The following is a 25,795-nucleotide window of genomic DNA, read 5'->3' on the forward strand; positions in this document are numbered from 1 at the left end:
GGTTACCCAGTGAGGGAGAAACAAAGCTCAGATTAAGTTCATAAAATCGAACACTTTTGTAGTCAGAGGCACTTTAGAGATCATGGGTATTTACTCAGAACCAACCACTCCTTGCCTTGAGCCATTTCTTTTTTTTTTTTAATATATATGAAAAAATTTTAATAGTAATTACAGTAATAAAAATTAAAACACAATGAGAAATAACAATACAAAGTTTGTATTGGCAAAAAAATAAACTTTCTGACAATCCTGAGTGTTGGTTGATCCCATCTCTTAACAGACTATCACAGTGACCTGTTGATGTGTCTGTCTGCCAACCCTACTGCTGGATCTGGGCTTCTTGATGCCAAAGACTGGGATTTATTTATCTTTATGGCACATCTCCCTCTGCCCTGACCCTTATTCCTAGGGGTGCCTGCCCACAGCACATTGCCCTAACCAGCTGCTGAATGTTGCAAGTGTGAATAAAGCCGTACTTTATTTTTAACAGATGGGGAGACCAAATCAGAGAAGAGAAGGGACCCACCCCTGGTTCCATAGCAAGCTTGCGGGGAGGGTCAACAATGCAGGATCTCCTACATCCCAATTGAGGCGCTCCTGGACTCCCAAAGAGGACAGACACTTGATGTCTCTCATTTCCCCACAAAAGCCACAGGTAAAGGTGTTTATGGCTTGGCAGCCAACGAAGGCCACAAGCACTTCAATAGGCCACAGTCTGACCCTGTCAACTATTTCTTTTTTTTTTTTTTTAATTTTTAAATGGTGTTAACAGTCATCCTTTCTACTATAATTTGAAAGCTCTCAGCACCTCCATGCTGAGGCCATTATAAACTGACCCCCAATTTCAGGCAACAAAACACAGGCCAGCCTACCGGCCACCTACTTTCACAGATGAAATCTTAATTATTTCCAAATAATTATTAATGATTTCCAAAACCTTTATTATAATAATAATTATTCAAATTTGTGAAAAGCGTTTTCTTCTTTGTAGAGCACTTTCATATATACTAACTGGTCTAGGACTCAAACAAATATGTCCTCTAGAATTAAGGTACTGTTGCATGTTTAAAATAGGTGGATTTTTTTGTATGTAAATTACCTATACCTCAATAAAGCTGACTTAAAAAGTAAGACAGTGAAAACCACAAGTGACTTTTATTCTCTTCCTTGTGCTTTTCTATATTTTCCATGGTGTCCTTAATTGAAAGCAAAAATAGAAGAGGGCCGCAGATGGAAGAAGAGGGATTTTTGCAAGGTGGGAGACCTTCTCTCGACATTCCTTGGCCTTTGCTGGTCTCCCCTGAGACACAGCTGAGAGTAAGAGTACTCCTCCCTACTTTGCGTGGCCTTGGGGAAGTCACTCCACCTCTCCAAGCTTTTGTTCTCTCCCCTGTGAACAGATCTGATGCCTGCCATGCCTGGTTCACCCCGCCGTGACAAGTCTCAGGGAACAGACATGTTAGGACACTGTGAGGTGTGATGGCCCTGCACATGTGACAGGTTAGTGCTGTGACTAAACCTCCTTTGCTGTAATCTCCCAGCCCCCGCCCCCATCTTTAAAATTACCAAATATTTCAAACGTACAGAGGATAGAGAAAAAGTTTTGGACTTGAGAAGGAGAAGGATCATTGCGAAGAATTACAGACAAGACACCCAGCTTTGTCAAATCTTGACACCTTGCCATATATGCTTCAGATTTTTTTTTCTGAGAAATACAACATTACAGATAAAATTAAATCCCCTGTGTTCCTCTTTCTGATCTCATTTTCATCCCTCCCTTCCCAGAGGTAACTACTATTCTAAACTTAGTGTCTTTAATTTCCTATGCATGTTTTAACACTTTCACTATCTGACTGTATCCCTAAAAATACATATATAGCATAGTTTTGAATTTAAAAAAAAAACTTTTGGTATCACACTATTCTACCACTTGATGTTCCCTTTTTCTTTTTTTTTCTAGACTGTATCTATGTTGAGGCTACAGCCTCAGTTTATTTTCCCTCCCAGTATATTATTCCATTGCACAGATAGATCACAATTTATCTATCTGCACTGCTGTTGATGGACAATTAATCAGTTCCTCATTTTTCATAATTATGTGCTGAGTGAGTGAAGTCACTGAATTGTAGACAAGAGCATCTTCAATTTTACTAGATGTTGCCAAACCTCTTCTCCAGAGAAGTTGTACCAATTTACACCTCCATCAAGACCGTACAAGGGTTCCAAGGGTGCCAGCTCCTCACCCCCTCCACCCTTCTCCCAACATTGACAGAATGCTTACTCCTTGCCAGTCTGGAGGATGTGAAATGGCGTCTCACAGCTCTTTTCATTTGCATCTCTCCCATGACCCGTGAGGTTGAACATCTCTTTACATTTTTGGCCACCTAGGTTTCCTCTTTTGTGAATTGCCTGTTGATAGTCTTAACCCATTTTTTAAAAAAATGATTGTTTGTCTTTCTCTGGTTTGTCCATGCTTTCAACCTACTTCTGCCAGATCCCAAAGCAAACTCAGATCATGGCCCTTCTCAGTTCTAAACTCCCCGAGGCTCTCTAGGATACACATAACTTACAACCTTGCTCAGTGGCCCTGATTTGCTGTGGGCTGAAAACCAAGCTCAGCCCAGGACACTCAGCTCCACCTTCTCCTCCAGCCTTACCGTCTGCACCCTGAACTCCGGTCCAGCAGACACAACTCACTCCGTCCCAGGCCTCCTGCACACACCATGCCCTAGGCCTGGAATGCCTCCCTCCTATCTCCACATTCCCTCTGAATGCCACCTTTTCTGTGATAGTTCTCAATTCAAAGTTGGATTTGCCTCTAAACGGTCAGGTGAAACTATACCTTTCTAGTGGCATTTATCATTTATCCTTTTGTAGTATTTTAACCACTCCTCATCTTGCCCATCACTTTTTCACTGACAAAAACACCTGCCCCTGCATTATGCTATTTTGTCCTCATCTCTGCAATGGCCCTGTGAGATGGGGTAGTACCACTACCCACTTTGAACAGATAGGGAACGTGGCCTACAGGGGGACTAGTTCACCCAACATCTTACTCTGGCTCAGAGGCAGAGCTGGACTTGAAGCCAGGACTCCTCCAATTCCACGTCCAGCTCGCTGCACCACGCCCCTCATGTTTATATATGCATGTTGTTGCTGCTTGAGCCAACACCTGACTCCCCCATGAGACTGTGGGCCCCATAGCTCCCAGTTCTAGTCCTTCCCAGGGGGGCACTCAATGAATATATAATTTCTGGACAAAGTACGATAATCACTTACCGCATACCCACTGGCTGCCGAGGGCTTTGCATACATTCACCCTAACCTTCCCAACAACTCTATGAGGAGACTGGGTTTTAAGAGTTCAAGTGCTATGCTCAGGGTCCCACGGCCGGTAATCAGTGGAGTTGGCCTATGAGACCCAGAGGTAAGTGCTTCCAACTGTAATCTCTGCCCTGTGCATCCTACAGGTAGACCCAGCCAGCCGGAGAGATCACACCCCAAGGCCCAGAGGCAGGGGGCCAAGAGTGGGCAACCTGACAGTCAACAGGAAGGACCGGGGGCTGGGGGAGTATGGTCCACCTGCTACACCCATGATGTCCACACTCCACAGCCTCACGGGTGTCTGTGCAGTGTGATGCTAGCAGGTGAGAAGAGGGCTGAGGGGTAAGGAGAGGGGTTGGCAAGTATTCTCCAGCCCCCAACCCCCAAAGAGTAAGTCTGGATGGGGACATTTCTGCCCATTCTCCCCAGGGCAAGGACTGGATATGACTGGAGCCACGCCCCTTTCCTCAATCTGCTATTCCTATGACTCTGTATGATGTCTTTCATTGTGTGCCACTTATTTAAATGTTGTGTTTGTGTGTGTGGTATGTATTTGCAATTGTATCTTTGTGTTGTGTTTCCGTGCATTACGTTTGTGTGCGATTTGCTGTTGGTGTACTCTGTTTCTCTTGTGCGCCTGTGTTACTGTGTTGTGGCTCTATGCCGGTTTGTCTACTTTATGTGTATGTTTTGTTGTGTGTCCATGCTGTGTACGCGGTGTGTCTCTCCTATGTATCTATGTCCATACTCAGTAATTGCCTCTGTATTGTGTGTTGTGTCGTGTGTATCATGTGTTGTGAATTTGTGTTTGTGCCGTGCGCGTTGTGGATCTGTTTCTGTGTGTGCTCTCTACACCGCAAGTGCAGGATGTTTGTGTGTTTCTGTCGTGCGAATCCCGTTTGGGTTGTTCTAGGTCTGTGTCTACGCAGGGAGTCCGTGTGCATCTGCACCTCCCGCTGTGTGTCTGTGCCAGCTGACGTCTGTGCCCTGCGCGCAGAGTTGTGTTTCCTCAACAAGTGTGTGCCGGCTCGGAGTGCCGCGCGCGCCTCCTCGTGTGCCCGCGTTGTGCCTGCGCCTCCGCCGGGCGGTCGTGCCGGGGCGCAGGCTCCGCGTCCGTGTGCGCTCGCGCCGCTTGTCTGCGTCCGGCGCGCGGTGGCGGCGGAGGATGCGCGCCCGCGGGGGCGGGGGCGGGGCGGAGGCCGGGGCGCGGCGCGGGGGCGGCCCGGGGGCGGGAGCGGGCGAGCCGGCGGGCGGGCGGTGCTGCGGGGCCCCGCCGCCGCGGGCTCCAATGGCGAGGCCGGCGCGGCCCCCGCTAATTACATAAGCGGGACGTCAATAATTCGCGGGAAAACGCGAAAAAGATGGCGCCCCGCGCCCGGGGGGCCCCTTCCTGAGCGCCCCGGCCCCTCCCTCCTCCTCCGCCCCCCCTCCTCCCCGCGGCGCCCCCGCCCCGCCCCGCCCCCGCCGAGACCCCGACCCCGGCCCCACGGGCGGACACTCGGCCGGGCAGCCGCGGGCCGAGCGCAGCCACCTCCGCCGCCGATGCGCCTGGTGGCCAGACTCCAAGTGGGACCGGCGGACACGCAGCCTCGCGGTAAGTTCAGCGCTGCGGGCGGCCGGCCCGGGCCGGGGGACTCCCCGCCACACTCGCCTTTCCCTGCAATCATCCCTCTTTTGGAAATTTCCTGAACTTTGGCGGGTCAAACGCCTCCGGGGGCGTTGGAGTCCTGGGAAGCCACACGCCTGGGGGGTGGAGAGGGGTAAACGGTGTCCGCGGGGTGGCGGGAGCCCCGCCCGGGTCCCCGAGCCTTTGGGGGGGCGTGTGTGACAGGTCGCTAGTCCTGTGCCTAAAATCTTTATTTTTCCTGTTGTGTGTGTGTGTGGGGGGGGGGGTGGCTTGGAGACCGACGACGGGGGCGTTTGGGATTTTGCTCACGTCCGAAGTCAGGCTGCGGCAGGATTGGGATGGGGGAGGCTTGGCGTCGGAGCGACTAAGGAGAGGAGCGCTTGAACCCGAAGGGGGTACTTCTGCAAGCTTTTTCCCCTCCCAAACACCCTTTTTAAAAAGCCAACGGCCGCCCTGGGAGAGGCCCCTGCGCATGAATCATCCTCGCTTCCTGCCCCCGCCCGGCCCCGCGATCCGGGTGCCGCGGATTTGAACTGGACGCCGACGGGAACCCGCAAACAGGCATTTCTTTGCAGATGGGTTTGAATCAGCCAATCACAGCCCGCGGGGGCCCGCTCCGGGAGGATGGAGGCGCGGTTGGGGGGGCCGCCACCCGAGGGCCCCCGCCCCGCCAGGGGGGGTGCGGCGACCGGGCCTGCTCCCAACGGCGCGGCGGGGGAGGAAGTGTCAGTTTGTGAACCTGCCGCGGGCCCGGGCCCCAGGCCCGGCGGGCAGGGACCTTGCAGCGCCCGGGAGCCAGGTGGCAGGGAGAAGGCAGAGATTTGGACTGCACACCCTGCCCGGTGCCTGCGCGGTCTGCCCTGGAGAAAAGAGAGGAATGGGGGGGGAAGGGGCGGGGGGGGTGGGGAGGCAAGAGGGGACGTGGCCGCGCCACCATCTGGAGAGTGAAGACCCCAGCAAGGCCCTGCCTGCCCCAGGGCCCTTGACATGCACACACATGTATTCCATTTCATATGCTCACTGACATAAGGCTGCAGACATCAAACACAATCTCACAGGAGTACACACACACTTAGAGGGAAAAAGACAGGACTCTCTCCCTGTCTACAGGTAATCATAACACCAGATGCCCAGCGCCTTGGCAGAGGAGGAGGGGACCAGAGTAGCGGGTGCAGGGAACAGAGGGATGCTGTGTTTTGGGCTTAGTGGAGAGTGTGTGGAGGGGCCTGGAGCCAGGTGAGCCCAGATTGAGGAGGAGGGGGCCGTGGGGGGGGGGGCTTTGAATGCCACTGAAGGTACTGGGGAGCCACAGAAGGTTTCTGGGAGAATAAGAAGATGGGAATTGACGGCCCTGTGGAAGAGTCTGGTGGGGAGGCAGGAAACAGGGAGTGGCCTGTTTAGCACTGGGCGCTGGTGGTTCCATTCCGAATTCCAGGTGCCCAGCATAGGTGAGTGAACACAAGGCTCAGGAAACAGTTATTGATGAATGAATGGCCCAGGCAAGATGAGGCCTGAACTGAGAGCAGGACAGGGGGATGGAAAAGAGGAGTAGGGTGCCAGAAGTCACTGTGCTTGGCTGCTGTGGCAACTCATCGGTTGGAGAAAGCTAAGATGCTTGGGGGTCTGGGGACCATAGTAGTACCATTAGCAGGAAGAAGTGAAAGCAATGGGAGCGGCACATTTTGTAGGATGGTGAGAGACAGATGTGGAGAGGTTGGCATGGCAATGACTTCACTGCTTGGAGCCGGTTTGCATCTGAGTAAAAGCATAAGTGAGTTTAAATGTCCCAGAATTGGTTTCCATTAAATCATCCCATAATTGAGAACAGAAAAGGAGATTACAGAAGACACAGATGGCCAAGTCTATACCAGTTCACAAGCCACCCAGGAGTTTTCCTCTCCAGGTGAGTTTTCTCTGGCCAGCTCTCAGGGTAGGGGTCAGGGGTCTGAGAACTTCCCGCTGCTCCGCTGGAGAAGGTCCTCCACTCAGAGAACACGGAGTATGTTTGCTTTAGGGATAAAACCTCTGGCTGTGAAGCCAGGGAGTGAGGTTCAGGCCCCCCCTGGGCAGGGAGATTTTGCTCCCTGGTTGGTTGAGAGAGCCTTTCTATGTAGAAGGCTGCATGGTATGGGTGGGGAGAGAGCAGGACTTAGAATCAGCTCGCCTGATTATGGACCATGGCTCTGCCTCTGACCCCATACCCACTTCCCCTTGTCAAACCTCAGTTTCCTGACCAGTAAAATGGGAATAATAATGCCTCCCTCACAGTGTTGTCAGGAGGATCCAGTGAGGTGATAAAAGCATCTGGCACATAGCACAGGTTACATAAATGGTTGTTTCTTTCCTTCCTTCCCCTTCTCCTGAAGTAAGGAGTAAAAACCCCTTTCTCTTTCTCTTCCAGTGTCAGTGGAAGCTGATGGAGAATCGAGGTCTGGACCCAGGGACTCGGGACTCCTATGGTGCCACCAGCCACCTCCCCAACAAGGGGGCCCTGGCAAAAGCCAAGAACAACTTCAAAGACCTGATGTCCAAGCTGACAGAGGGCCAGTATGTGCTGTGCCGGTGGACAGATGGACTGTATTATCTCGGGAAGATCAAGAGGGTAAACCTTTCCTCCCTGGCCCCAGTTCCCAGGCTCAGCATCTCTCTGCTCATCCTCTGGTCTCGGCCTCAGACCAGTGATGGAGGGTGGGAGATTGCTGGGAAATTCCCACCTTGTCCTTATGCTCCAAAGCTGAAAGTGGAAGGAGGCGGAGCCTGCAAAAGCAGGTGCCATCCTTAGGGTCAACATCTTTAGAAAAGTGCTCTGTGAGCCTACAAAACAAAACAAAATCAGGTTGGAGAGGATCACAAACGATCACCTGGCCTGTTCTGTCCTCGGCGTTCCCGCCAAGTTGCCATCCCCCAGTCCCTGACTGCACAACTCCAGTGAGTGGGTGTGCACTACCTCCGGAACTGCCCTCCTCCTTCCCCTTCTAGCCTGGCTCTCCTTTTTGCAGCACAAGGAGAGGTCTAAACCCTCTGACCTGTGGGGACAGAAATGGGAGAGGAAGACCGTGTTCAAGTGGCTTTTCCCCAGCTACTGTCTCACACTGCCCCTCCCTCTCTCTGCCTCAGGTCAGCAGTTCTAAGCAGAGCTGCCTTGTAACTTTTGAAGATAACTCCAAATACTGGGTCTTGTGGAAGGACATACAGCATGGTGAGTATTCCTGTGATTTCAGGCACCCCCCAGCCCCCGCCCAACCCCCGATCCTCTCTCCGCCTCTCCCTCCATTTTTTCCTTCTCTCCTTCTGTCTCTGACTTCTGGCATCTGGCCTTGTGTTTGGAGCCCCAGGCGCACCTGAGATGCTGATCGGATTACCAGCTCTACATTTATGTGGAAACACACTTATGACATCTATCATCCCCTTGAGTACTCCTACCTCATGAGGGAGGCAGGCAGATGGAGAAAGTGGCTCGGGGAGGTACTGGGAGAGCAGGGTTGGGTCCCAGGCCTGTGTTTGCTTCCTTGCTGCCCAAAGCTCTGGGTCACTCTGGGGCTAGGGAACAGGGAAGGGCCCAGGCAATCAGAATTGTCACCTTTCGGTATAAGCACAGTGTCCCCTATCAGCATGGTAAGAAAACTAGGGAGGCAGCTCTCTCCATGGGGGCAAGACCAAACAAGCGGATATGAACCAGGCAGGGTGATGATGGACTTACCTGGATGGAGCTGGGCCAGCTCTCTCCGTGGGAGAAAGACCAAACAAGCAGATATGAACCAGGCAAGGTGATGATGGACTTACTGGGATGGAGCTGGGCCAGTTTTCAGAGTTGAAAGGGAGCTGGGTTGGGTACCATCCCTGCCCTCAGAGAGCTGACACTGTCTTACAGAGATGACAGATTGGGGGCATTCTTGCCACCTTTCTCCCTTGCCATGTACATGACAGACATCACTAATCAATCACAACACTTGTATATTTTCAACATGGAGCTCCAAGCAGCCACTACCAAACAGAGTTACCGTGAGAGAAGAGACTTTTTTTTTGCCATTTATGCTCTAACAGGAGAACCGACATGGCGGTATGTGGGGAAGAGGCAGGTTTTAGGGTCCAGTATTCCTCGGGCCAAGATATTCTAGCTCTGCCACTTACTGCTGCATATCTTTGGGTGAGTGACATAACCTCTGTGAGCCTGTTTCTTCATCTGAGAAAAAGGAGACTGAACGTACTGGCCTCACAGTGTGGTTAAAATGCTTAGCCCAGTGCTGCTGAGTTACAGGGAGGCTGTTTCTGAAGAATTTGTTACCGTAAGAGATGATTTCAAGAGCCTGCCAAGCAGAGGCACAGAACCCAGCCAGTTAGTCGAGCTTCCAAATTGCCTTTTTCTCCAAGATGTTGTGGCTAATGCAGGCTGATGCTTCTCCAAGCCCCTCTCCCCCTAAAGATATTATTTAAAAATCCAAAGCAACGAGGGTCTCCTCTCTGGGCTGCCTTCTTTTTGAAAGCAGAAGGAGCCAGCTGGTGAGGAAAGACAGTCCAAACCATGGATAGAAGTAGCACACCATGAATAGAAGGCCCACTGTGTGCCAGGCACCAAGGAGGTGCTGCAGTGCTCACCTGGGGAACCGTGTGGCTCCCCAGCCGGATCACTGCTCCTCACAGGTAGGAGAGCAGCCCTCTGGGGTCGCCCAAGATGAGAGCATAAGGCTGAGCACACTATAGTTACTGATCCATCACTTCATTACGCCAGTGAAGACTTAACTGCGACCCACAGTGGGTCCCGCCTTCCTGGGAGCATATTCAGGGATAAGAGGCAAGAGACCGTTTATTCAACAAACATGTCTTGAACACGTGTTATGTGCCACACCCCATAAGAGGTCCTGGGGACACAGAGATGAACAGATACCTTTTCTGCCCTTACAGAACTTTCCGTCTGCTAGGGAAAATGAGACAGAAACACACATCAAAATGTATCTTACTTTATTCACTCAAACCCTTTAGTCATAAGTACATATTTCTTCTTCAACAACGCCAAATTGCAAAGGAAAACAAAAGATGGAGAGGGAACCTGTAGATTAAAAGCAATTGACCAAACTTAAAATTGTTATGACTTTTTTGAGACAATTGGATATGTGAACACTAACTGAATTTGTTGATATTAAGAACTTATTTTTAATTTTTAGGTGCAATAAAGGCGCTGTAGTTATTTTTTTTTTTTTAGAGTCCTGAACTTTCAGCGATATGTACTGAAATCTTTAATACAGGAGGTGGGGAAGTGAGTGGGAATATAGTCAAAACAAGATTGGTCGTGAGTTCATGATTGTTGATAAGAACGTGGAGTTTCATTGTAACGTTCTGTTATTATTCCATAATAAAATTTTTTTTTAAATTATTTAACATAAAAAACTTTAACAAATCAAGTTAAATTAAGCAGGAGAGGCAGCATGACGTGGTAAAAAGGACAAATAATTTGATGTCAGATAGCTGCGGGTTTGAATTCTCCCCCTCCTACTTACCAGCTGAGCATGGGACTTAACCTCTCCGAGCCTCAATTTCCCCATCTTTAGAATGGGCTAATGGTAATAGGCAGCTCAGACTGGTTGGGGAGATTCAGTGAGTTGGCCTATGGGGCCCAGCACTCAGTAGAGGCTCAGCACCTGGAATGTAATTTTAAAACTGCTCTTTCCTGTGAGCCCGACCTGACCCTAGAGGGCCTCTTTCTTTCAGCTGGTGTTCCAGGAGAGGAACCCAAGTGCAACATCTGCCTGGGGAAGACATCAGGACCACTGAATGAGATCCTCATCTGTGGGAAGTGTGGCCTGGGTGAGTGTGATGAGCAGGGCGTGGAGAAGGCCCAGACCTGTGGGTCCCCATTCACCACTGGATCGAGACCTGCATCGCCTCAGACCACTGGGGCCTTAGCTGGCTTCCTCTTTCTTTTGGAGCTCCAGAGTGACAAGGGGCCAGTCTCTGGGAATGAGGGCCCAGGGAGGTGATCCTTGGGGAGAGCTGGGGCGTCTGGAAAGTGAGAGAAGTTATGCACTTTGGAGCCCCCGTGGGTGGAGAGGATGGGTAGGAGAGATGGGGCACAGAGGCTGAAGCCAGACCTTTGGTGCTTCCTGCACTGGGCCAATGCTGGCTCTTAGTGGCCTGCTTGGACACCAGCCTGGCTGCCTGGTGAGCATCACCAGCCAGTCCCCTGGCAGCTGGCAGGCACACAGCTCCTAGGACTTGCCACAGCCCTCCCCAGCCTGCCGCCTCTGGGCTGACTGGCCTCGGGCCACTGCTTCCTCGTGGGCACTCACCCCCTCTCCTTTGCCATAGGTTACCACCAGCAGTGCCACATCCCCATAGCGGGCAGTGCCGACCGGCCCCTGCTCACACCTTGGTTCTGCCGACGCTGCATCTTTGCGCTGGCTGTGCGGGTGAGCCCTCCATCCTTCCCACCCTGCTTCTCCCCATCCTCCAGTCTGGAAGCCCAGAGACTCCCTGGGCTCGGGCCTCACTCCCGGTCACAGAGCCTGGCTTTGGAGGCAGACAGCGACTGCCACTTAACCAGCTGTATGTCCTTGTGCAGGTTCCTTAGCCTCCCTGAGCCTGTTTCCTTGGCTGTTAAATGCATACAGGTTTGGGGACTTCCCTGGTGGTCCAGTGGTTAAGACTCCGCGCTTCTAATGCAGGGGGCGTGGGTTCGATCCCTGGTGGGGGAATTAAGGTGCCACATGCTGTGCGGCCAAAAAAAAAAAAAAAGTACTCTTTAAATGGATACAGGTTTGGTGTCAGGAGTAGGAGGCCCCCAACAAATAGTGCTTTACTATTAAGAGAGAAAATCCATGTAAGCGCCCACTCTCAATATGTGTTGGTTATTATTGTTACTTTTATTGTTGTGCTTATTACTATTAATATTACTGAAAATGCAGCTCCTTGGGGATAGAGAGGGGATGGATCTGGGATTGATGAGAAGAGGCTTTGTGTGTTTCTGACTACATTGGAATATCTTGTTCCACCTGGTCGGCACTAGCCTTGATAGGGAGCCACGTGTGGCCCAACCGGGACCCCGGCGGGTAACTCGGCCCTCATCTTCCCGCAGAAAGGCGGCGCGCTGAAGAAGGGCGCCATCGCCAGGACCCTGCAGGCTGTGAAGATGGTGCTGTCCTACCAGCCCGAGGAGCTGGAGTGGGACTCGCCCCACCGCACCAACCAGCAGCAATGCTACTGCTACTGCGGCGGGCCGGGAGAGTAAGGCCGCGGGGGCGGAGCGAGGCGGAGCGAGGCGGGGCCTCCCCGAGGGGCGGGGCGCGGGGCGGGGCCCCAGGGAAGCGGGGTGGGCGCGGCCGGCTGAGGGAGCCGGGCCCCCAGGGAAGAGCCCGTATCCTCCCTCAGGCCTCGGGGATGGCACCTGAGCGCGCGCGGGGCTCGAGAGCACAGGGCTAGCGCTCTCCGCAGGGGGGTGCGGGGGAGTGGAGGTGTTTTCTTTGGGCACCGTGGAAAAGAAGTCAGTATTGAAGAGTGGTTACCAGACTGGCCCCCAGTGTCCAAATTTTCCCAGCCCCTTAGAGCTGTGCTACCCCTGAGCCTCAGTTCTCATCGTAGTTTTCCCGTGACATGGTGGTTGTGAGCGGTGGGTGAATTAGGTCATTCAGGTGAAGCCTCACACAGTGCCTGGCACTTGGTAAGCCCTTTAACAAGTGTGAGCTGTTACTGTTGGTGCATGGACGTTGAGATAAACCTTTCCGTTGCCAGAGTCAGTGAGACAGGCTGCTGATGAGATAGGAAGGTCCTTTTCCCTGGAGGTGCGCAAGCAGGGGTTGGGGGGACTACCTTGGGGACGCTGTGGAGGGGGTTCTTACCCTGACTATATGTAGGATGGGAGTCTTTGATTGAGTCTTCCTTGTGGCCTGGGTCTCCATGCAGCCATGGCTGATTGAGCCTGTTCCCTTGGGCTGACTGCACCAACACTGTGGGAGGAACCACAGAAGTGAGAGATGGAACCTCTGCCCTCAGGAAACAGCCTACCCGACACCCTGAAGTCCTGAGTCTCATCCCCAAGTTCTGCTGACAAGCACTAGGGGTCTGGAGGCTGTGTTTACGACCTAGCTGGGTGATTTGGGCAAATCACTTGAAGTACTTCATCTCTCAAGTGGGATTAATAACCTTGGCCCCATCATCCTTCCGTGGGTGTTGAGGCCTTTGGGATAACAGATGGAGAAATGCTTATAGAGACCTTTGCAGCATTGAGGTGGTGGTTCTCAATGCTTACTGGGCAGAGTTGCTCAGGTGATTGTCAAAAGTGTGTCTCCCAGGGGCTACCCCAAAGATTGAGTAGGCCTGGAACGGGTCAAGGAATCTTCTGCATTTTAACCTGGACCCCAGGTGATTCTGATGCAGGTGGTCCAAGGACCACACCTGACAAGGTGTGAACAAAGCACTGACTGTTAATTAAGAAAACACCTTTTTGGTTTTCATTCTTATTCAATGCGTAGTTGTTGAATGGTTGTGATAGGGTAGATACATTACCAGGTGAGGGGCTTATAGGAGCCTTTATTCTCCCATGAAGTCTCCAGGGCAAACCTTTCCCCATCAGTAGTGTTTGGGAAGCAGTGTGTGAGGCACAGACCAGAGACGGGGGCTCCAGCGTGGCACAAAGAGCATGGGCTTTGAAGTCAGGGAGGCTAGGATTTGAGTCACCATCCACCACTTGCCTCCTGAGTGACCTTGAACAAGCTATTTAACCTCTGACTCACCTGTAAAATGTGGACAGCAGCCCGTGTTTGACCAGATGGTGAGATCAAATGATATAGCTTATGCCCTGCTGCCAGGGCTTCCCCTGGCACAGCCCAGTGCTCAGTAACTGTGAGTTCTCTTCCCTTTCCCCCGCTGGAGGGCGAGTTTGTGTTGGGAAAGGTTGCTGAGGCTGATCCCTGGCTGGGAGTGTGGGCCTGGCTGACCCTGGCTCCTCTGGCTCTCCAGATGGTACCTGCGGATGCTGCAGTGTTACCGGTGCAGGCAGTGGTTCCACGAGGCCTGCACCCAGTGTCTCAATGAGCCCATGATGTTCGGAGACCGGTAGGTGCTAATCTGGTCTGGCTCAGCCTTGGGGGTGAGGTGGGGGGATGGGGGCAGCAGCTGCAGCAACTCCTTCAGGTTGCCTGCCAGGCCCTAGACACCCAGTGGGGGGCTGGGACAGTGTGTCCCTGTCTACAGAGGCAGCTCAGGGTGAGGAGGCCTTCCCAGTAGAGGGACACGCTGGGCCACATCCCCAGTCGCAGCCCCACCTTCCCTAAGCCCCAGATGCTTCAAGTGTCTGGGGAAGGGGGAGAGACACAGGCCCTGCCCCAGCCCTGACCAGGGCTGTTGGAGGAGGCATGGGGGAAATGGATGACTTGATCTGGCTTCTAACCAAGGGGGCTAAGCTAGTGGAAGGCTTATGTGTGTCTAACAGGATACTGTGTGTGTCTTGGTTGGTGTCTCACGTGGTTTGTGATTGAGTGTGTGTGTGTGTGTGTGTGTGTGTCAGGCAGAGGGGAAGAGGGTGGTCCCTGCAGCCCAGCCTAGTTCCGCTCACTCTGAACTCAGCCACACTCCAGGGCAGTGATATTTGGGAAAGGGTTTGAGGTACAGGTTAGAAGGGGTAGGGGAGTAGTTCTTGGTCCCTGTTCTGCCCCATCTTTATCCCCTCCTCAGAAGGAATGAGGACAATGCTGACTATGGGAAAGCAGGCGGGGGGTGAGGGCGCTGGACCAGGGTGGGGTGTCAGAGCCGCTCCTACCACAGGCCCCCTTTTCAACCACCCACAGGTTCTACCTGTTTTTCTGCTCCGTGTGCAACCAGGGCCCAGAGTACATCGAGAGGTTGCCCCTGCGATGGTGAGAGGGTGGGGCTTGGCCCAGGCCCACTCCTGTCCCTTCCCAGTTTCTCCCTTCCCTCCTCCCTCCGGGAACAATTCCATTTCCAGCCACCAGGTCCCAGCCTTGCCCCTGCCCTTCAGCCTGGACCCAGGATGCTCCAGCCCTGGCTGGACAGGCTGCCACCTCACTCTGGGCCCGCCTCCTTGCACCCTTGCCCAGGGTCGATGTGGTTCACCTGGCCCTCTACAACCTGGGGGTGCAGAGCAAGAAGAAGTACTTTGACTTTGAGGAGATTCTGGCCTTTGTCAACCACCACTGGGAGCTCCTGCAGCTTGGCAAGGTATGCAAGACCATGGGACATCAGAATGGCGAGAATCCGTTCCACAGTGGGGTCCCCTAAGTCCAGAGAGGTGAGAGGTTTGCCCAGGGTCACAGAGCGCCACACTAGGATCTGGGTCTCTGAGCACAATTCTTCAGGAACACTGGCTGTCCGTGAGGGCTGCTGAGTGGGGACAAAGACCCAGAGCCTTTGAGCCGTTGCATCTCTGAGTCCAGGCATCTGAGCCTGTTCCCTGCAAGGAGCTTCCTAACCCAGGCTTTGGTAGTGGGTGGGTTAGGGCCTCACCAGCTCAGCTGTAGGGAGCTGTGGGTCGAGTCTGGCTGGAGGAGATCTCCCTACAGAGATGTGTGACCCACTCCAGATTACCTGGCTAGGATGGAAAGTGAAGCGGGCCTGCCCTCTGCCGGTCGTACTCTGAATAGCAGAAGAGATCACCAGGGGTCTGGGAGCTGGGATTCACGGAGTGAAGTCACAAACCAGAGACTTTCAGCATGTCAGAGGTGGAGAGCTGAGCCAGGGCTTCCCCAACCACTTCCACGGCAGGGCCATGTGCCCTTTAATGACACCTTCTGAATCCTCTCCACCACATCCAGAGTGAGGCATCTTCTCTGCTGACTGCCCCAAATCCTTTAGTGAAATAGGGCTTTTTTTTTAAAGTAACCTTTATGCTCGGCAGAAGTTCTTCATATAGTAACATCTTCATTTATAGTGTTTGATAATTTATAAAAGGCATACATATTATAAAGCCCTAAAAGATAGGTAAAGCTGGTATTTTTTTAAGAATTTTTTTCCTGATTTATTAAAAAAAAAATTGTACATATTCCTGGTAGAAAATTTTCAAAGTGTAAGAAAGTATACTTAAAAGAAAACCATCCATACTCCTGCATCTCACCACTCAGAAACATCCACTGCTAACACACATAGGTGCACATAGTTCAATCCTCTCATTTATGTCTATTTTTCTTTTTATATGGCTTAGATTATACAGTATTTACAATTTTTAATTGAAGTATAGTTGATTTACAATATCATGTTAGTTTGAGGCATACAGTAAAGTGATTCAGTCATATATATATATGTGTGTATGTGTGTGTATATATATATATACACACATATATATATATGTTATCCAGATTATTTTCCATTATAGGTTATTACAAGGTATTGGATATAGTGCCCTGTGCTATACAGTAAATCCTTGTTGTTTATCTATTTTATGTATAGTAGTGTGTATCTGTTAATCCCATACTCCTCTAATTTATCCCTTCCCCCTCCTTTTCCTCTTTGGTAACCATAAGTTTGTAGGAATGTAAATTGGTGCAGCCACTATAGAAAACAGAATGAAAGTTCCTTAGAAAACTAAAAATAGAGCTACCATATGATCCAGTAACCCCACTCCTGGGCATATATTCAGAAAAGATGAAAACTCTAATTCGAAAAGACACCTGCACCCCAATGGTCATAGCACTATTTACAATAGCCAAGACATGGAAACAACCCAATTTCCCATCAATAGATGATTGGTTTAAGAAGATGTGGTGTATATATACAATGCAGTATTACTCAGCCATAAAAAGAATGAAATATTACCATTTGCAGCAACATGGATGGACCTAGAGAATATTATACTAAGTGAAGTAGGTCAGACAAATATTATGTCACTTGTATGTAGAATCTAAAAAATAATACAAATGAATCTGTATACAAAACAGAGACAGTATATACAATTTTAAGTCATTTTTTTCAGTTTACATTGTATCATAAATACTTTTCCATGTTATGAAAGAGTTTTTAATCAACATTTTTCATGGCTGCATGGTTTCCACCGTAGTTTACTTACTTGTTTCCTTCCTGTTGGGCATGTAGTTTCTTTCCCATCATTAGGAAAATGATGCGGTGAACTTTTTTGTACATAAAGCTTTATTTGTGTGTCATGTCTGTATGATAGGTTCCACGGAGCAGCATTACTGGGTCAAGGGCATGGACATTTTTAAAGCTCTTGATACATTTAGGACAGGAGTTATTCTCCTCATTTACAGATGGGGACGTGAGCTCAGAGGTGAAAAGACTTGTCTGAGATCATGGAACAAGTCAGTGGTCCTCACCTGGAGGACTCAGAGCATCAGGAGATTGAGGGGAGGGTGGGGACAGGGGCTGAGGCCTTCTCAGATGCCATGTGCCAGGTCTGACTGCCCTCTGCCCTGCCCCCCGGTAGCTCACCAGCACCCCCGTGACGGACCGAGGACCGCATCTCCTCAACGCTCTGAACAGTTATAAAAGCCGGTGCGTGCAGGGAAGGGAGGGAGTGCTGTGGGCTCCCCGACAGGTTGGATTTCAGTTAAAGTGTCTTCCTACCTCATAACCTTTGTACAAGCTATGCTCCCACCTGGGTCTCCCTCCACTTCTCTTTGACTATATGAATATTACCCATCCTTCAAGATCAGGGAGCACCCACTTCCTTTGGGATGCCTCCCCTGACCACTCCAGCAGCCAGACACATTTTGATACTGGACTCAGCTCCATAGGGGGCTGCAACCCCTGCTCTCTGAGGTCTCCCCTGCACTAGCCATCTATGGTTCTGGGCCAGGCACTGAAGCACGGATTCATCACCTGTCCCCAGCCCATGTCTGCCCATCCACTCTACTGAGTTCTTCTCAGAACACACGGCTGGCATGCCCCTCGCTACCACCACGGAGAATGCCCAAGCTCCTTAGCATGGCATTCAAGGCCTCTTATGATCAGACCCTGCCCATACCTTCTGCCACGGACCCTTTGCTTTATTTATTCTGGGCGTCAGCCATTCTGAACCCTTTGCTTTCCTACTCAGTGCTTTTGCTCACACTCTTTCATCACCTAGGATGCTCTTCAATGCCTTTCATTCATTTGTTCCATCAATGACTATTTATTGAACTGCTCTGTGTCAGCCCTGTGTAGGTACTGAGGACACCGTGAATAAGACACGGTCCCTGCTTCTGTGAAACCTCCCCAGACATCTCTAGACAGAATTATCCACTCTCTCTTTCATCTTGTCACGGTTTGGGGCCCAGACACAGCCCTCTACTTGAGTGCATGGGGCCTCCTGACCTCTCTGTGGACAGTCTCCTGAGGGTAGGACTGTGGCTAAGTCACCTCTGCAGCCTCATGGCAGCTCAGCCAGTGATGAAAGGGTGAGGGAAGTGCCTGGAGGTGCTTTCAGTCTCCTTGGGGAGAGCAGAGAACAGAGTGGTGTGGAATCCAGTGTTTTGACCATAGCGTTCCACAGGGAGCTGGAGGAGGGCTTCCTGTAGGCAGAGGCCTTGGGGCTGGTTGAGGCAGAGAAGAGGAGAGGAGCAGCAAGAACCACACACAAGACAAGGAAGGACAGGGAGGAGCCACCAGCTGCATTCTCGGCTGCCATCTGGAGCCCCTGATCCCACAGGCTTTGAGGAATCAGTGTCTCCACGGGCCACTCTGGATTTTAGCTCTGGGTCCTGGGAGGCAGAGAGGGAGGTTTTAACACTTGACTCTCCTCCCCAGGAGGATGGACGGACAGGCTCCAGAGCTTTCTCCTCTCCCTGCCCACCCCCAGGTTCCTCTGCGGCAAGGAGATCAAGAAGAAGAAGTGCATCTTCCGCCTGCGCATCCGCGTTCCGCCCAACCCCCCCGGGAAGCTGCTGCCCGACAAGGGCCTGGTGCCCACTGAGAACGGCGCCTCTGAGCTGCGTAAGAGAGGAAAGAGCAAGCCTGGGTCAGTGCCTGGGGCCCCGGGGCCGGGGCCGCAGCCGACCTCGGGTCCTCTGCTCCCGGCTCCAGCTGCAGCCCCCTCCGATGGGCTGTGTGGTGGCATCCAAGTGATCAAGGCAGGCCTCCAGCCAGTTAGTCCCAGCTGGAGGCACCCTGAACCGGCCAGTCAGTGGCTGAGCTGCGACCTCATCCCACATCCCCGCTCCTTCAGCCACAGCCCCTTGTGGCCTTGCTTTGACGGAAAGCCAGATCACGGGACCCAGTCTTGCTGGCTTAGGGCTGAGGCAGAGAGGTCAAGGGGCAGTCAGTGTGTAAGGGGTCCCTAGCGCTCCCGGCTGAGCCCAGCGCCCTCTTCCTGGCATTGGGGGGTGGGGGGCAGAGCACCTGGATGCCCGAGGCAGGACAGGCACCTCCTCTCCTGCCTGCCCACTATACCCTGCCACCCTCGCACACCTGCTGCCCCAGAGGACACCCCCCCCCCAGGTCTCCTTGTAAAGGAGAGCCTGTGCCCACTCCCACGCTGTGACTCCACTCCTGCCCAGCCACTCCTCTCTCGGGGCCACCCTCTGGGCCTTCAGGCTCTGACTGGGCCACCCTTTCCCTTTTCTGTCTCCACAGTTTGTTGCCTCATGAATTCCAGCAGCAGAAAAGGCGAGTTTATAGAAGAAAAAGATCAAAGTTTTTGCTGGAAGATGCTATCCCCAGTGTTAGTTTCTCGTTTTCTCACTCTCCACTTTCACACTCAGGGTCAGCACATACTAGGGATTCCTGTGCAGAAAACTAAGTCCCCCAGGCTCAGGGGACTCTCCCACGTCCGCGAAAGGATCCTTTTACAGCTGGTTAAACAAGGAAGGGCCAGGCACTGCAAGACTCCTCCTTTATCTCCCCAAGTTCTCCCAAGAACCCAGAGCGGGGCTGGGCAAGGGCAGGTAATATCCTTGCCTCCACTGTCCAGGTGGGGAATCTGAGGGCCCAGGAGGGCAGTGACCCTCCTGAGGTCACACCTCAGGCAGTGGCAGAGCCCAGCCCAGAACCAGGGCTCCAGAGCATTCTTGCCTTCTTCAGTAGCCCTGCATCCTCACTGAAGCCCTCGCTGTGGGCAGTAACATTAGACGTTGTCTCCCCTGGACCATTTATAAGGCACCTTCACAACTGTCATTCCATTCTGCCGCGCCCCCTGACACCTCTAAGAGTGAAGCTCACAAGGGGTTACTATCCACCTTTTGCAGTTGAGGTAACTCAAGCCCAGAGATGGGACAGTCAGACAACTGGCCAGAGACAGAGCCAGGACTAGAACTGACATGACCTGGCTCCCTGGTCAGGACTGGAAAAAAGAGGAAGTGACAAGTCTGACCCTCAGAAGGCCAGCTGGCCCCGCGCAGCCTGTGCGGCCCTCAGCGGGGAGGAGGGCGCTGTGGAAGGTGGAAGTGATGCTTGCCGGCTGACTGCCCCTCCTTCCTGTGTCCACAGAGTGACTTTACCTCGGCCTGGAGCACCAACCACCACCTGGCCAGCATATTTGACTTCACGCTGGATGAGATACAGAGTTTAAAAAGGTAACAGTGAGGGACCCGACAGAGAGGTCTGCTCTGGAGACTGGGATGGAACCAAGCAGGGAGACCACCATTCCTCCAGCCCTGGAAGATGTGAAGCAGAGAGCCTTTGGAGGGAGGGGAAGCTCCCTTGGGGTCACTGAGTTAAAGGGTCCGCACTGCAGAAGGCTGCCTGAAAGGTCTGTCTGCATTAGGGCTTTCAGCCTAACACCCACGCTGTAAGCCTGCAGGGCTCCCGGGGACAGCTCCGCAGGGCAGCGCTCAAGGCCTGCCGAGCCCAGCCCTCCCTACCTCTCCCATTTCTCCTTGCCTCACGCCTGATACCAAACTTGCTGTGATCACCCCACATTCACGTTCCTCCAGGGAGCCTTCCCTAACCCTCCCCAGGCTGTGGCGGATGCTCCTCGTGTATTCCCACAGAGCCTCGTGCTTGGTACACCCAAGGGGAGGGGCTGCATCCATCGTTTTATTTCCAGAACTATTAAAGGCCGTTTCGTGCTTTTCTGTAGGCATGGAGGAGAGAGCAAGGGCTTCAGTCAGTCAGGCCTGGGCTCCAGCCCCTCCTTAGCAATCGCCAGCTGTGTAACTTTAGCAAGAGTCTTTAACCTCTCTGAACCTCTTCACCTGGTCCTGCGTGGTTGTTAGGAGACTCCAAATCCTGTGCACGAAAGCACTCCCGGCCTGTAAGGTGCTGCACGAGTGCCTGGGATCATGTTCATTATCATCTCTAATGACTGTCACAGTGCTGATGTCAATGCCAGGGGAGGGCGGTCAGGGAAGGCTTTTGTGACTCCTTGGACTTTGAAGGCTGGATGGGTAGGAAACGTTCAGGAGAGAGGAGGTGCCACTGCAGCTGTGGTGGCGGGAAGCTCAGTGGGAAGGTGGCTTCGGCTGGGACGAAGGATGCATGTGAGAGGGACCAGGAGATGACTGGGAGGTCCCAAGGGGCGCTGAGGATCAGCGGCTGGCTCACCCTCTCCTCCCTCTTAGCGCCAGCTCAGGCCAGACCTTCTTCTCCGACGTGGACTCCACTGATGCTGCCAGCACCTCTGGCTCCGCTTCCACCAGCCTTTCCTACGACTCCAGGTTAGCCTCCCAGCACGATGGATTCAAGTTCCATCGCTCCCCCCAGAACCCCCAACCCCATTTGTGATGTGTGGCTCACTCTGTGCATCTGAGTCTCAGGACCTGGCCGCCTTCAAGTGTGTGAGGGTCTGGGACCCTCCAGTTCTGAGTTGTGGGCATTCGGGCTGCTCCTCTTAGCCTGCTACAGGTTATGTGACACCTCTTGCTGGGCAGTTTCAGATCCAGGGTTCTTCCATTCTGGGGTTCTTGGCCTCTGCTTGCCATGATTTTGCAATGTCTGTGCCTCTGACTGCAGGGTCCCCTGACCCTGGTTCTTGGCTGTCTGAACCTGGTGTCTGTCTTGTGGGTCTTTAAGGAAAAGAGCCTGGTAGAGGGGAAATGGCATCCTGCAAAGTGTAAGGGCTAGGAGAGGGGATAGAAATCCCTGGAGGCCTAGCTAAGGGTACAGCCTGCTTGGCAATAGCTGGTCCTCAGCAGCAAAGGGAGGGTGGTGCTGCAAAGCACACAGACAACTTTTTAACCGAGGCTCTTTTAACTGTATTTAGGATACTTGAGGCCCTTGCAAAAAGTAGAATTTAAAGTATCGATGTAATGCCCATTGAAGCGTGTCTTGTCTCCAGACATCTCTTTCTCTGCTGTTGCCTCTGTACTTTATTTCTTCGGTTCTCACTAGCTCTTTGGGTCTTGGTTTGTTTCGAAGTATCTGTGAATGTGTACCTCTTCTTTTGTGTGTGTGTTTCTTTCCCCCCCTCCGCCTCTTTCTGTCCCTGTGGAGGGGAGAGGGGAGGAGAGGGGATACATGTCTGTCTCCCCATCCCTACCCCTGTGTGACGCCTCCAGCTACAGTGAGTCCAGGTGACAGACTAGGCAGAGTAAGCAGGGCCTCTGCACTGCATGGCTGCAGGAAGCACAGAGGACGGTGCTCCTGGACTCAGGCAACACTGAGCTCCTCAACATAAGAAACACGGTTTTAGAGCTGGACACACCTAGGTTTGCATCCGGGCTCTGCCACTCCCCGGCTGGTGGTTTCTCCTCTGGGGCCTCCTCAGGGCTGTTGTGGGGATCCAGGGGGATCATCGGTGCCCAGGGCCTGGTGCCCGGAGTGCTCAGGGACAGGGACTTGGTGGGATAATCCCGTTTCATTCCCGTCGTCCTCCTCCTCCCCTTCCGGTGCAGACGGACAGTGGGCAGCCGCAAGAGGAAGCTGGCAGCCAAAGCGTACATGCCACTGCGGGCAAAGCGGCGGGCGGCCGAGCTGGGTGGACGCTGCCCCTCCGACAGCAGCGCAGAGGGGGCCTCAGGCCCCGAGCGGCCCGACGAGGGCATCGACAGCCACACGTTCGAGAGCATCAGTGAAGATGACTCGTCCTTGTCCCACCTCAAGTCATCCATCACCAACTACTTTGGCGCAGCTGGGCGGTTAGCCTGTGGGGAGAAGTACCAGGTGCTGGCTCGGAGGGTCACGCCCGAGGGCAAGGTTCAGTACCTGGTGGAGTGGGAAGGGACTACCCCTTACTGACCAGCCCCCACAGGATGCCAGCAGTCCTGGAAACCAAAGGGGAGACAGCGGAAGCCACAGGCTCCCCAGTTCTCTCCAGGCTGGGGTAGGGGAGGGAAGCAAGACGGAGCTGCAAGTGCCTGGCCAGAGCCCTGCCTGCCTGCCTGCCAGGGCTGTGCCCCCGCTGTGCCCGTTCTGCTCTCCGGCCTCCTCAGGCTCACCACCTCTTTGCCTGTGTCTCTGAGGTCCCGCTGGCTACTTCTCAGTGTCTCCACACACTCCCTCAAACTGTTTACCTGTTCCTCTGAATTAGTGTCCTGCTGGCTCTGTGGCCTGTTCCTGAGGCCCGAGTCTTTGTCCCCAGTGCGTCCCTTTACCTTTCCTTCCCCTTTTGGGTGTGTGTGTGTGTACACACCCAACCCTCCACTGGACATCCTTACACCTGACCCATGCCAGGGACCACATAATGAGAACAGAAACCTTTGAGAAAGACTGGGTGAAGGTGGGTAAGAGAATGCCTTGAGGAGCCTTTCCCTCTCACTTTCCTGCCTCTCCTTCTGCCCTTGGGAAGAGGTGGTGAGGGTGGGAGAGAGAATGCCTCTGCAAAGCCTGTGTGGCAGAGGCCCTGGGACTCTCAGGATCTGAGGTGTGAGGAGGCTGGGTCTCTGCCTCCGAAGGCACCAGCACCAGAGCCCAGTTATTAAGGCCCAGAGTGCAGGCTGCAGGCGTCAGCTTCTGAGACCCGTGTTCCCTCCCCTGGCCACATCCCTCTCTCTCTTACCATGGAGCTGGGCCTGGCCTCGCAAACCTGAGGCTGGAGGAAGGGAAGCCGTGTCCTGCTACACCTCAGACTGTCTCCTCTGCCTCCCACCCTCAGACTCACCCCCCACACATAAGCTTCCATCTGCGTGTGTGCTTTCACCTCCAGGCACACACACGGGCCCCGGCCTCCAGGTGTACACACACCACACACACACACACACACAGCCACACATTCCTTCGGGTGCCAGCGTGGCTCCTGCCCTTGGCTTTTCCTTGGCCCTCTTCTGGGGGCCACGTGCTGCAACTCAATGTGAACGTCCAGCACCTGCCCGTGAACCAGCTGTGACCCTAGAGGGAGGCACGGGGGACTCATACCCTCTTCCTTATCCCCTGCCCCGTTCTGAAATTGACAATCACTTGTGGGGCAGGCTGGGATTTTTTTAAAGGGCCTGAGTCATGAAGTCCCCTCAAAGGGAAGCCTTTGTCAGTGGGAGTATACAGAGTTCTTAGAACCAACATCAAAACTCAGACCCACCTGGAGGGAGACCAAAAATGGGAGGGGGAGGAAACCCCTCATTTTTGCTGCTTCCAGAGGTATTAGAAACTGACTCACTTGATTGGAACAAGTGCCTTGACTGGGGCAAGGGCTGTACCAGATGGGGACCATCCTTGCCAACTGCTGCTGTGGCCTCCAGCTCGGCTGGGTTTCGGAGGCTGCCGGCTGCAAGGTGAAGGGGGATGAACAATGAGCTGAGAGCAGCAGGCCTGGAGCTGGTTCTTCCATTAGGCTGACCCCCTCCCCATCTGTGGGCATTCAGGGGGGTCCCTGAGAGAGTTCAGATGCCCCTTGCCTCAAACCTCAGCCCCAACAGTGCCTTTCAACTGGGACCTCACCTCCTGTACACAGCCCACCCACTTCCTTCTGCTTCCCAGCATGGTCCAGGCAGGAACAAGCTGGTTGGGCCCAGTTCTCTCCCTTCTCAGCTCCACAGCTGCTGCCACTGAAGCCCCCAACTGGGGCCAGGTGGAAGGGGAGCTGAGAAGGCAGCCCCCAGCCGCCTGAAGTATGTGGCCAGATCTAACCGGGGGCCTCCTGCCTGGCTCCAGAGAACACAGCAGCCTCCCAGGCCTGCCTTCCAGGCTTCTGAGAAAGTGCAGGATGAACACAGCCTGTCAGTGTACCTGCACCTCCTCTACTCAAGCTCCAGAGGCTCTGGCCTTGAAGAGGAGGAAGGAGGGAGACAGTGTCTTCTTCACCTGGAGGTCAGTGTTAAGGCCTGGCAAGGTCACACCGACTCCACACCCCAGCGTTTCATTCATACCTGAAAATAGCTGCATTACTGCCAACTGACCTTATCATAACCCTGTGCACCTTCGAAAAGATTTATGGTTTTGAATTGCTGCTTTTAATAACATTTGTTATATTAAAATTATAATTAATGTGTCTGATTTACAATTTAAAGGCTCACTTTGAAAAACTGCCTGTCATTCCCCTAGTGAAATATCAGCTATTGGGTACCAGGACGAATTAGCTCTGGTTTCCTGGAAGGTGAAGAGGAATGGTGAGACCCCATCCTCTCTGGCCACCGTGCCACTCCTACCACCACCACATTCTCTCAGCAATATTCTCACCTTTGCCACCAGAAGGATGTGGAACCTTTTTTCTGTGAGTACCTGACCCATGGGGGCAAAAAACATTTGCTGAGGGCCACAGAGAAGTGAAAGCTGGGGACTGAATTTAGAATGTGACCCTGTGAAGATGCTTATGTACAGGCACTGTAAAACTTCATTCAGAGTTCGCAAGCACACAGTTGTAGAAATCTGAAGTGCATTCCTGGCCTGGCTTTGCTGGTTGGAACCTGCACTACTTTGTCAGGTTCCTTTGCTCCAGTTCCTCACCCTTCACATGCCTGGGAGGATCCCTGCTGTATTCAGCACCCCAGATATTGAGGGAACCCTCTCACATATAAATGTGATGGATTACCACCTTAAATAAACTTCTCTAAATCGGGGGTAGTAGTTTAGAGAGAAAAAGAGGCAGCATGAAGGGATAGG

The 25,795-nt window shown here is 52.9% G+C and overlaps 1 protein-coding gene across 1 annotated transcript; it reads left to right on the forward strand.

Moving 5' to 3' along the window:
• Positions 1-4,665: 4,665 nt before the first annotated feature.
• On the forward strand, positions 4,666-25,184 carry PHF19 (PHD finger protein 19). The gene is given in 16 exon segments (XM_061200014.1): positions 4,666-4,918; positions 7,353-7,553; positions 8,069-8,150; positions 10,658-10,753; positions 11,255-11,355; positions 12,021-12,169; positions 13,901-13,996; positions 14,728-14,796; positions 14,998-15,118; positions 17,334-17,401; positions 18,687-18,845; positions 19,460-19,547; positions 20,312-20,397; positions 21,385-21,480; positions 22,657-22,906; positions 22,909-25,184. Coding segments are annotated over 15 exon segments (1,827 nt in total). The 5' UTR covers positions 4,666-4,918; positions 7,353-7,367; the 3' UTR covers positions 23,089-25,184.
• The last annotated feature ends 611 nt before the right edge of the window (positions 25,185-25,795 follow it).

The sequence above is a fragment of the Eubalaena glacialis genome, chromosome 9 (genome assembly GCF_028564815.1).
Source record: "Eubalaena glacialis isolate mEubGla1 chromosome 9, mEubGla1.1.hap2.+ XY, whole genome shotgun sequence".
NCBI lineage: Eukaryota > Metazoa > Chordata > Mammalia > Artiodactyla > Balaenidae > Eubalaena > Eubalaena glacialis.